At 37.2% G+C, this 12,500-nt stretch overlaps 2 protein-coding genes across 2 annotated transcripts in view; one reads left to right on the top strand and one right to left on the bottom strand.

Annotated features, from left to right (window-relative positions):
• LOC138032529 (uncharacterized) overlaps nucleotides 1-9,187 on the bottom strand; it is a 10,175-nt gene extending 988 nt beyond the window's left edge. Inside the window, exons 1-3 of the mRNA XM_068880231.1 lie at nucleotides 8,465-9,187; nucleotides 2,487-2,802; nucleotides 1,598-1,833 (exon numbers count right to left, since the gene is read on the bottom strand). Of these exons, the coding sequence (XP_068736332.1) occupies nucleotides 1,598-1,833; nucleotides 2,487-2,802; nucleotides 8,465-9,088 (1,176 nt within the window). The 5' untranslated portion in view covers nucleotides 9,089-9,187. The remainder of the gene's footprint in view (nucleotides 1-1,597; nucleotides 1,834-2,486; nucleotides 2,803-8,464) is intronic.
• The window catches only part of LOC138032530 (POC1 centriolar protein homolog A-like), a 16,845-nt gene continuing 13,468 nt past the window's right edge, over nucleotides 9,124-12,500 (top strand). Inside the window, exons 1-4 of the mRNA XM_068880232.1 lie at nucleotides 9,124-9,270; nucleotides 9,470-9,554; nucleotides 11,381-11,460; nucleotides 12,441-12,500. The exon at nucleotides 12,441-12,500 is cut by the window's right edge and continues 32 nt beyond it. Coding sequence (XP_068736333.1) covers nucleotides 9,256-9,270; nucleotides 9,470-9,554; nucleotides 11,381-11,460; nucleotides 12,441-12,500 — 240 coding nt within the window. The 5' untranslated portion in view covers nucleotides 9,124-9,255. The remainder of the gene's footprint in view (nucleotides 9,271-9,469; nucleotides 9,555-11,380; nucleotides 11,461-12,440) is intronic.

Here is a 12,500-nt window from a genome sequence, read left to right as displayed (position 1 = left end):
GGGAAAAGTATCTTCAATGATCTTGACTGGACAAAAAATAAAAGAATATCTTGCGTCAATATTGCAATCGATTGTGTACTCATCTTTATCTAGGGTTAGTGTTCTTTGCCACTCATAACATTGGGGTTGTCATCTGATTTGAGGAAAGTTTAACTTCAACAAAGATGAAAATTCAACAACCAAAACTCCATAGAATGACATACTGTTATTCACTTCCTTCTTTCATAGATATGCCTCTGACAAGGCTTTTCAATTTCGAATTTCACCTGATTGTGTTTTGAATACAGTGATAATTTAAGGACTTAGCAACAGCTTAAACGGTATTCCACGAAACAAAACAAAACAAACTAAAAGAAATTTATTTCACATGCAAGAGTGAACAATCCCGGGCACTAACAATTATTATTGTCTGTGCTAGATCCCTTGTTTCGCAAAATACCAATGGTGGTTGACCGGTATAGTAATCAACGAAACACTGCTTGCAAATTATTTTTATAGGTGCTCTGCCTTTGTAAATTTTCTTGTTAGATAAACCAAGTACTGACATACACATGACACAAGAATTTTGACCTCTCTTCGAAAACTGGCTTACAGATGACATGACAGTTTTGCTATCTCTTTGCAAACTGTCCTTACTACATGTAAATCCCTTGTTTCGCAAAATACCAGTAGCGGTCGATTAGTAATTGATGAAACAAGACTTGCAAATTATTTTTATAGGCGTTCTGCCTTCGAAAATTTTCTTGTTAGACAAACGAAATACTGGCTTACAGATGCAACAAATGTTTGTTCTCTATTATTATTTTTTTATCAGCATTCTGACCACGAAAGTGAAGATACGCGGTGATGGGTGACGCACGATCGTAATCTCTCGCTCCCCACTGCATTGTGTCCTAAACTATTCCAGCACCTGCCATGTAGGCTAAAAGACCTTCCACAAAACTCGCAACACAAAACATTTCAAAGCATCCCAGAACATGAACATAAAAAAAATATAAATAAATGGCCAAAAAATGAAAAATAAACAAAGAAAGAAAAATAAACTGGAATTATCGAAGTTATTTCTTGAAGAGCAAGATGATCACATTCTAATTACTTCCAACAAAATATTGTTTTCTGAGATTCAGAAATGATACAAGTTTATTTTTCTTTATTCATTTATTTTGGTTTTTTGGATATTTACCTAATCCTATTTGTTTACATTTTTTTATGATGTTATCATGTTTCCCTTCTCACTCGACACTTTACTTCACTGAAAAAGTGATTGGTTAGTACCAGGACAAAGCCAGCATTACAATTAAGCACTGTTTTGTTGATTACCAATCAACCGCTATTGTATTTTGCGAAACAGGGCATCAAAATTCTTGTGTTATATGTAAGCCAGTATTTGGTTTATCTAACAAGAAAACTTACCAGGGTAGAGTGCCTATAAAAATAATTTGCGAGCCTTGTTTCGTCAATTACCAATCGAACACTATTGGCATTTTGCGAAAAAAAAGGGATCTAGCGCAGACAATATTGTTAGTGTCCAGCATTGTTCACTCTCGCATGTGTACTAAATTCCTTTTTTTTTAACCCTAAGCCTTTAGTAACCAACCTCTTTCTTGATGTCAAATGTTGCAGACAACAGTTCTACAATGAGAGGTAATATTCCAGCTTGAATTAACATGTCAATGTGTTGTGCTGGTCCTGCCGTTAGATTGGACAAAACCCACAAACTCTCTTTCTTTATGTGACGATGAGCTGACTTCATGTACAACATCAATGCATTGATTAATTCACCACTCTTCATAGCTAGTGATCCATATTCATCAGGTCCACTCACTATGTTACCTGAGAAAGCACAATATTTTCTTGTTTACTAATTAAAATTATAAAATAACTTGTTAAGTTCAAGATTTAAGTTTTGAAGAATACTGGATCAACTCTGAAAAGCAACCACACTTCCAGGGAGTCTGGGCTTGTCCTTTGGCAAAACCTATAACACTGATTATCCTAGAAAATTATTATCTATGGATAATTACTGAAATCCTTGTTTCTAGACTTTCTGAAACTGAAAAAGCACCATTTTGGTGTTTGAGATGGACCACAACAAGAATAAATTAGTTCCAGTATTCTAGCTAACTTTAGTAGGTATGGTTGGAGTCAACACTAGAATTTCTATTTGCCTTTTTAAGACTATCACTTCTGTCATTGGTTCAGGTGTCTTTCTATAGACCTCTTTCATAATGGCGGCCAAATAAAATATGTTTTGTTTTAATGCTAATAAGCCTTTCTAGCCTCGCTACAACAAGCAAATTTCAAAGTAATATTTGCTTCAAAATGAGGGCAGTAGGTCTCATTAACATAAATACAAAAGAATGTAACTAGGTGTTCGCCATTTATGAAAGTGGTCTATGTCCAGTTTTAGACCCAAGACCTGTTTCTTGTCAAGAACACTGAGAAGAAGATGCGTACTAACTACTTTTTCACATCAGTCATCTAACCTAGACTTCGTAACAATGGAGTCACTACTTGGCTGTTATGGGGTGATTCCTGAGCAAGGGAATTCAAAAAAGGAACAAGAATGGTGATGATGCCACTCGAGACAAATACTGGAACACAGTCAGGCTTCGCTGTTAAGTATGAAAGCACCCAAGCAACTTCTCCGGCAACATCTACCAGGTGTTTTTCTGGGGTGAGTAAGCTGAGAATAGAAGACACTATTCCAGCATGCAGCATCTCTTCAGCGACAACTTGTTCTCCTCGTGCAAGATTGGATAAAGCAAATGCCGCTGACTGTACTACTGTTGAAACAGGGGACTGAAACAACAAGACAATAAAATAACAAATAATTTCAGTTAAGAATAAACTTGATAAACCATACAATTTACTGTCAATATGTACATTTCGAACCCTAACCCATTTGGACTTTCTGGTCAACTGGCCTACATACAAACTCACCTACATTAATAACAATAATAATACTTTGGTAATGTACTTTTACCAGTTTGCTGTTTTTTTTTGGTATTTTGTAAATAAAGAAACAAATAAAAATGTTAATAATAATTTAATAATTTATATAGTGGATTTTCCATGGCTAAATGATCATGTGTGCTTTAAAACAACATACATGTAGAAAGAAATTAACGACTAAATCGTAATAATATAAAGTAAAAAATAATGAATAAAAAAATCTAAAAATTTAAAAAGTAAAATAGGGAGATAAGGATATGATAAAGATGAAAACCAAATGACATTACATGAAATAGTAATTATTCTTATTATGAAAAAAATTATCCATGAGCAATTCTAAAGAAATGAGTCTCGAGATTACACTTAAATAAAGCTAAAGGGTCTAGTTCTCTAATGTCCCTTGGGAGAGCAGTCCATAGTTTGGGTGCTGCCATAACAAATACTTGATCACGGATCACGGAGAGAGTTGTGGTAGGACTTGCAACTCTGGATAAAACGCAGAGGGTAGTTGTTATTCCTTAGAACTTTGATGATGTGTCTCCTCTCTTTAGATAGGCACTTATAGATCAGACCGAGGTGACACGTCACCGCCGCTACTATCTCAAATCGAGATCTCTCCACAGAGAATATGCAGGAAGGTCAACGATCTGAAGTCAAATAAGTCTTCGGGCCCTGACAACTTATCACCTAAATTACTACAGCTTGCAGGGGACGACATTGTACCATCCATGTATAGGCTATTCAATACTAGTATTGAAAGTGAGTCTCTCTATTCGGGCTGGAAAATAGCAAAGCTTACACCGATCTTTAAGAAAGACCATGCGACAGAGATAGGAAATTACAGGCCAATATCGCCACTCAGTATTCCAAGCAAAATCCTAGAATCAGAGGTGAATGACTCCCTGGTAGACCATGTCTTTAAAGGAACATAGGTTAGCTTCTGACAGACAATGGGCTTATAGACAGAAATATTCGACCGAGCTCCTGCTTGTTCATCTTTCAGAAACATAGAGAAAAGCTGTTGATTCGGGTCGCATAGTGGCTGTTGCCTTTGTAGACTTTCGCAAAGCGTTTGATAGTGTCTCGCACCAGGTCTTGTTGGAGAAATTATGCACGAACTTTTGCATTTGTGATCAAGCACTGGGTTGGATTGCCAGTTAATTAAATGGGAGAAAGCAGTACACAGTTGTTAATGGATATGTTGCAGTTAATTTTTCATTTCAATTAATTTTTTTTTCTAACTAGTTAATTTTTTTTAACTAGGTAATTTTTTTTAACTAGGTTTTTTTTAATCAACTGTCTAAAAAAGGGATTTTCCTTTTTTAGGGGTGTAGTTAAAAAACAGGGGCTTGGTTTTTTAGGGGGTATGAAAAAAGAACAAAACTCTGCTCTTCTCTGTTCTACCCGTCCCTCATCTTCCCCCATTATCCCTATCCTACCCCACCCTTTCTTCACGGATCTATCCCCCCTTACCTTCCAGTTACCTCCCACTTTGGATATCCCTTATGCCCACCCCCTTCTACAGCACTTCTCACAGACAATCCATACTTGTCAAGACTTTTTTTTTCACTCACCCGAACTTGAACTTGAACCCCTATCTCTGGATCTGCTGTCCACTCTCTTATCCACTTGACCACACAAGCAACTCAAGCAAACCTCTCATCATAATTTATAATTAAATATTTTATTATTTATCCCAGGCCACTCTCGGTCCAAACTTTAATTTATTTACATTTGGACACCAGAGCCATGCACATGTTGTAAATCTTGTAGCACTGATAAAATGGAGGAGTAACGCCAAAGCAATAGCGTAAATGAAATCGATTTCTACGGAGAAATACAGGAATGAATTTGCATGAATTTGCAAATAACTTGTTATTCAAAAGATGATTTTTACAGGAAGGGCAAATGTTTCTTGAAAGAAAAAGAGAGAAGAAACCCGGCCTGTCAGGACACGAAGATCGATCTGAAAAGAAACAATTAACAAACTGGGAACATCAGATGATAACTTAAAAGAAATGGGCTTACAGCAACGGCAAACATCAAGAAAGTAGCTCTAAAATGGGAACTGTTTCAAATCTTGTCCCAAGTACATAGTCGAAATTTCTCACAGAGGACACAAGTGTGAAAAACAGTAGCTGCTTTTAGGAAAAGTAACTGATGTAAAAAAAACATTCTGCCCGAGTAGTGACCAAGTTTAGAAAACTCCAATCACTTATTTCTCCCACTAGATTGGATCTGTAGCATGTAAACAGGCCATTTGCAAAATGAGTAAACAAATTTTCTTTCAAGGTAAATTGAAGTTTATTCATATTGTAGCAGTACCAAATAATAATACCATTGTAACGTTATTGTAATGTAGTTACTTTCTGGTAGTATACTGCTCTTGTTAATTGAAAATCTGAGAGAGAAATATTTATCAATCTTGTATTAAACAAGTTATATTTCCAAATTAAAGGAATCATAAAAAAATATCACTATTTTTTCATTTCAAAAAGTAGTCCTACTATGTGAAAGACAAAAAAAGGGTTCAGCTCTGACAAAGGGCTAATAATCAAAATGCCAGCTTTCAAATTTCTTCACACTGGTCAATTTACCATATCAAGTCACTTGGTAAACCCTTTTCTTTACTTCACTTTCCTGCCAACACAGCACCACAGCTTCTTTACAATCTAACCCCTTTATCCTACAAGTGAAAGAATGCTTTACTTCCAATAACCGGGGACCAATATTCTTAACCCAATGACCAAGACAACGGTTGTTTTAGACTAAACACTTCTTTGGCAGTCCATCGATTCAATGATGACTGTTATACAGAGGGGTTTTTTGTGCATTTACGTAGGTGGGCCGCAAGTCCTGCATTTGAACGGCAGAGCCGCCCACAGATGCAGCATGTATGCCCGGTTGATGTTGCAAGAGTGTGTCTTCTTTCATGGGCTCGATGATATTCCACTAGACGCTTCCCTTCTATGCATCCGATTGATCTCCTCACCGATGCTCTCCAGTTGCTTCTATTGGAGGCAGCTTCCTCCCAGGTGTCAGGGCAAATTTCTAAACACTTCCGATAATTGATTACTCCAATCACTACAATACATGCCAATCCCATGCATGGAATGCAGTGTCTCGCACTTGTACACTGACTGCGGACTAATCCTAACTCACTTATTGAAAGCTAACTATTTTAAAATGGTTGCTTAGACTTAAATACTGCTTATCAGCGCTAATCAAATGGGTGCTTAGACTTAAATACTGTTTAATATCAGCAATATTTATAGACAGTCTGCAGTTGTCATACGCCTCCTGGTATGCTAACTGTTTTATATAAAATGGTGCGTAACCCTAATCAATAAATTGGAAGCTTAACCCTAATTCCTAAAATGCAGGCAGTCTCCCTAACCTTACATGAAAGCTTACCATTCAAAATAAGTGCTCAGTAACCCAAATCACTCAGCTAAGCATTTGACCTTAATCACTAAAATTTGTTGGCCTTCAATAGCACCAGAGAAAAAAAGTTTACCCAGTTTTTGAAAATTTTACCTAGTGAAAAAAATATTACTTAGTTAAAAATAAAATCACCTACAGTTAGAAAAAAACTAACTAGTTGGAAATGAAATCATCTAGTCAAAAAAAAACTAACTAGTTGAAAACAGAAATTAACTGAAAACAAAAATTAACTGCAACAGATATAACTCTGACACTATGCCTGTATCCATCGGTATACCACAGGGATCAGCGCTAGGCCCTACACTGTTCTCTTTCAAGTGAAGCTATGATCCTCGCATAGCTTCACTTGATTTCATATCCGCAGTTCATATATGATCCATTTCATACATGTATATCATTTCATCACTGTTCTCTTTGTTTGTCAACGATCTACGATCGTTTGTAGTGTGGTTTCTCGATTGATTTCTTGGGTACGATGTTTGCCTGTGGTGACAGCGGAGTCAGGGTAGCCACATTTTTTGAAAAACTGGCACATTTCGTCGCACTTGCTGGTAAAGTCGGAGTCATCACCACAGAGGCACCTTAGTCTAAGAAATTGAGAGAATGGGATGGCATTTTTTATATGTTGTGGATGCGAGGATGAATGCAGCAAGCAGATAAATTACAGGAATCTGTTGGTTTGTAGTGTACGCTTGTAGGTAAGGGCGTTGCCGTGGACTGAAAGTTTAATGTCGAGGAAAGCAAGTGAACATTCAAGTAATTTTACAGGTGCATTTTAGAGCTGGATGGAAAGAATTGACTGAAGTAATGAATTGGTTGAGTTCTTTTTTGCTGGATGAAGTAACGATGACTGTAGTCATCAATGAAACGTTTGTAAAGATCATGTTTCGGCTTGTTGTAGTTAGAGGAAAGATACTTTTCAATATAGCCTACAAAAAGGTTGGCGTAGCTAGGACCCATTTTGGATCCCACTGGAACAACGTTGATTTGTTTCTAGTAGCTGTCCCCAAAAAATGAAAAACAGTTGAGTGTGAGAACCAGTTCAGCCAGACGAAATAAGGTTTCCAGGCTTGGTTTTTTAACAGGATATTGTTTCAAAAAATGTTTGAGTGCTTGGAGGAGTTCATGCTACATGTACACTGGCTTTGTCTCATTTTAGAGTGAAACCGGTTGTTCGTTTGCGCGCCACTTTGCAATATTGTCATGCAATGTTGTGTTTCTGATAGGCACTTTGCTCCGCGCAAGTTGAAGGTTCAAATTTCAAATTTGAATCCTAATGGTATGCCTCAAACTGTAATTACATTGTAAACCTTCTCCATAGTCGGTTTGGAATTGATAACTCTAATATTTTGGAAGGCCCCTCAGCTTCAAATGGATTTAATGGATTTGAAATGATTAATTTCTTGGAAGAAAGTTTACCTGAGGAGTCCAGTATTGGCGAAAAGAGTTTTTGTGGAAAACCAGTTGCCCTTAATGCTAAGAAATCGTGGTCTTAAATTGATATATTTTCAACCCCCTTACAGTCCTGAATCAAATTCTTGTAAGTTTTGTTTTAGGTCAATGAGGGCGTATTTGACACAACACAAACAGTTTTCAATTGACTTCACACAACTTGCGGTAATTCAAGGTTTGCAAGCAATCACGCTGGCGATACATTGTGGATATTTTAATTTAAAAACTACCTGACTCTGGGAAGGTAAACACCGGGCAGTAAGTTGAAATTTGAACTTGCAACTTCCAGGGACCAATAACTGCCGATTGCAAAGCGGTGTGCAAATGAACAACCGGTTTCACTGTAAAGAGATTGAGCACTTTTATAGAGCCACCCATCAGTTTTGGTCTGGGACTAATTACTTTTCATGGGGTGAGTCCCTGGGACTCACTTCAACACTTTCTAAAAAAATCACTGCTTAATAGACCAATTTTAATATATTAAAATTCAGTCCTAAACAAAAGACATCATCTCGAGGCTCTGGGGAATAAATATAAGGATTCCCCAGAGCCTCGAGATGACGCCTTTTGTTTTCAACTGAATTTTAATATATCGAAATTGGTCTATGACTACCTTAAGAAGATTGACCATCGGTACAACAATCCCCTGCGCTCGTAAGATATTCCTGCACTCCTGTGAGTCTCCAGAGAAGTTACCTAAGGCCCAGGCACATTGATCCTGAAGTTGTACGTTTTGTCCACTAAGATATGTGATAAGATATGCAGCAGATGCTTTCAGTACTTTCAGGGTATCCTCATGCACTCCTGTCGCTAAGTTAGTAATACACCAAGCCGCCTCAAGTTGAAAATGGGCATTGTTAGACGTCAAATGTCCAACCATAGCTCTCAAACTATTGTCTTCTTTTAGGAAACAACTTATCAATTCGCTCCCTTGAGAAAATGCTTTTCGTAGGATTTTTAGATTGTTTAAATTGTTATTATCTGATTTCTGAATAGCTCTGGCAAGGTCTTTCACTTGATCCGCAGTGTAGTCTTCTCCATCACAGTCGCTCTCAATTTCCGAGAAGCGAATGCGTTTCGAACTCAAGAGTTTTTCGCGTTTTTCCTTCCGAAGTTCCACTTCCTGATCACGTCTTTTATTTCTCAAGGGCACTACGTTAACACCACAACTCTTGTACTGATCTCTTCTGTCCATTTTCTTCTTCTGTTCCGATGAATACTTCTCATTTAATGCCATGTGCTATGCTATGTCGGTCGCCATATTGGAACCACAGTCTGTACTGTTTGTGCCTACACAATAATAGGGACTACATGAGGTATCTAGGATCATAACACAACGGCCGGCCTTTTTTAAACCTTTTTCCTTACTGAGTGTTTTTTGGAGCGATAACAGCTCTTCTGGTGATGGCATCTAGTTTGGTATGTATTCTGTATAATTTCTTTCCTCTTTTAGGTTATTGACCTTCCAAGACACAGTCTTGTGTGAACGTGAACTTGACTTCATATATCTTCAGGAACACAATCATGTCTTCTGTGTCTTGTGTCTTTGAACATGACTGTGTAACTGAACTGATCATGACATGCTGAAGTAAGCCACCTGTCTTGTATGTGATTGTAGGAGGATCCAACTCTTGAACGACATTTTAAGCAACATAGAGACACAGTGACCAGTGTTGATTTTAATCCCAACATGAAACAGCTAGGTATGAAAAGGAAAATATATTTTATATCATTGATTACCGGTAATTATAAGCACATGTACCAATATCATTATAATTATTCATAGAAACTCTCAATAGGCTGAATAAAATAAAAAGTCCTCCAAATATTGTTTGTTTGTTATTTATTCGTTTGAGCAGGTTGAAGTTTTGGTAGCTCTTCAGCTGATGAGGACCTGCTAATTACCCACCCATCCATACGCTCACAAAGGACAGCCACAACACCAGGAACTTCATCCCCTACTCTTATTGAATAGCGTGTGGGTTCTTTAACATCCCACAGGGAACTTATTAACATGGAACATACATGTACTTGTGAGACGGGGACTATGGTTTTTATTCTCCAGGACACCTGAAAGTTTAACCATTTGTGGGTGCAGCACTTTCTCCTCAGCTTTTTTAAGACACCCAGTGTTGTTCCGGCCGGAGTCGAACTCACGACCTCTCGCATGGCCGGTGCTCAACCAACTGAGCCACCAGAGAGCAGTCTTACCAACAGTACCTTTAAAATGATGTATTGTAACATAAAAATCGCAGTCATATCAAATAGCCAGCTGTTGATGTTGTCACCTGGAACTTGAATAAGGGTTAATTAGGCCCAGGTCTCTCCAAGTAAACAATGGTGAAGTGACCACCTGTAGGACGTGAGCAAACTTCAAAGCCAAAAACTAATTACCATAATTATGTATAAGATTGCTGTTTGTGGTTTTAGTCTTTTAAGGCTGATTGGCCTTTTCCTCAAAATGCAACAGCTGAAGTTCAAGGTTTTCTGAGCCAGGATTAGCCATTATGTCTTGTCTCTTTGAACACAACCATAAAGCTTTAAACAGGAAGGAAGAGTAGAGCCAGAAGGATGTTGAGAATTACTCATGGTGTTTTCGGTAGCTGTTCTACATGTAGTGAATTACACCTTACAGCTTTTCGGTGTTTTTTAAAGATATATTACAAAAGGCACTTTTTGTCACAATTTACTTACAGTGTCCACTTAATTGATATACACAATCTGCTTGAAAGAACTTTCATGTATTTTAAGTTTTTTGGGAAGACCAACAGGGACTAAAATCACCGGCTACTCTACACCCTTTTGCCGTAATCGTGTCCAACATTTGTACAATCCAGCAATTGAGCAGTAAGCTCAATCAGCATTATTTTCAATATACATACATCTTATTCGATGGTTTAACATAAAATGTCCATGGATATTTTACGAGTTGTATAGTACATGTATTTTTCCAAGCCCCACAGGTGCGAGTCAATAATACAAGCAAGGAGCAAAATGTCTGTGAGTATATGTTAAACCATCGAATAAGAGATTTATTACAGGGTGTATTCCACAACAAAAAAGGTGTTATTAATTTTTGCTTCGATTTAAGTTCGTAAGAGTGTTAAAAAAAAAAGCATAATCTGTCCTTCAGGACAAGCGAGCAATCTAAACAGCACAAAAAGCCAGCCAAATGTCCTTTATTGGATTGGATAAATGTGTGACAAGCGATGACAAGCTAAATTCTCAGGCTTTGCATTGTGTTGAAAACAATTTCTTTGATTGAAAAACTTCCATTCCGTCTGTAATCGTTCTGTTCTTTAACCAGTCAAACCCTGACACTACAGTGCATTACCGTCTCATATTTTGGGTGTTTTCTTGACCAAATAATAATGGTGGTAAAATGGCATAATAGTGGAATAATAAAGTATTGTAATTCATCCTAATTTGTGTTGAACTATAATATTATTGCTATAATTAATTTTATTTTTCCTTAACCTTTTTCTAATTTACCATTGCCTTGTATTTTTTTCTTTCTCTTTTTTTACAGTTTCCGGTTCAATGGATTCGAGTCTCATGGTCTGGCATTTTAAGCCACACATGCGAGCTTACAGATTTGTTGGTCACAAGGTTGAGTATGATACGTATTATGCATACTTGGCAAAATCCAATTTTGTACATGAAGAGTCAGTTATGATAGCGATTTTCGTCATCATTTTTGTCATACACGTAGCTACGTGTAGTTGTATGGACCCTATATCTTTCAATCTATAAATAATTTATAACAAAGAGCACATTAGTGTTGGTGTGGTTAGTAGACTGGGTCTCTACCTTGTGGTCATTAGAGAGCTTTAGATTCTAGGACAAGAACGACTACATAGTGTGAAATTTTCTCATAGAACAACAGTGAGCACCCTAAACCAGCGTCATTTTGGCGGGAAAAACATTATACTGTAATTTTAGTAGGAGGTTTGCAAAAATGTCATGGTAGTAGTTTTGGCATTTTACCAGCAATAAGAATAACTGAGCAACCTCTGCTAACAACGATTAAGATTAATCCTCCAGGTTATAAATATTCTGTCGTGAGTATTTTCACTATTTATTAATACAGGCAGTCAAACCTCATACTTGTTCTCGTTCTCGGTGTAGAATCTAAAGGCCCCTGTAGGCTATTGGCTCAAGGCCTGGTTCTTTCCACAATGTTGACATTGACATACTATTGAGAAATATCCTGTAATATAATATGATCAAGCATGCTTCCAAACTGGAATAAGGTTTAGCTGTGTGAGCTTGTGGGGTAAAAGGTACATGTATCCCATAATTAATAATACTAATTTTGATGTTGTAGACCTGTTACTGTTTTTTGTTAGCTTAAAATGTTTCTTTTTATGATACATGTATGTATTGATTTCTACCCGGTCAGTGTAAAATGCAGACTGCAGACTGGGTCTGAAATGCAGACTACGGTACAAAATAGGCATCGACCCAGACCTACAATAGGTCTAGGCCTCAGTCTGCATTTTAGACCCTTTCTGCAGTCTGCATTTTATACTGACCGGATTTCTACCTCAAGCAAGTCTTATGTAACAAACTATTATCTTATGTTCTAGGATGCTGTACTTTCAGTCAAATTTTCTCCGTCTGGACATTTGATTGCCTCATCATCTAGA

The sequence above is a fragment of the Montipora capricornis genome, chromosome 14 (assembly GCF_036669925.1).
Source record: "Montipora capricornis isolate CH-2021 chromosome 14, ASM3666992v2, whole genome shotgun sequence".
NCBI lineage: Eukaryota > Metazoa > Cnidaria > Anthozoa > Scleractinia > Acroporidae > Montipora > Montipora capricornis.
This window is presented reverse-complemented; position numbering and strand designations above follow the sequence as displayed.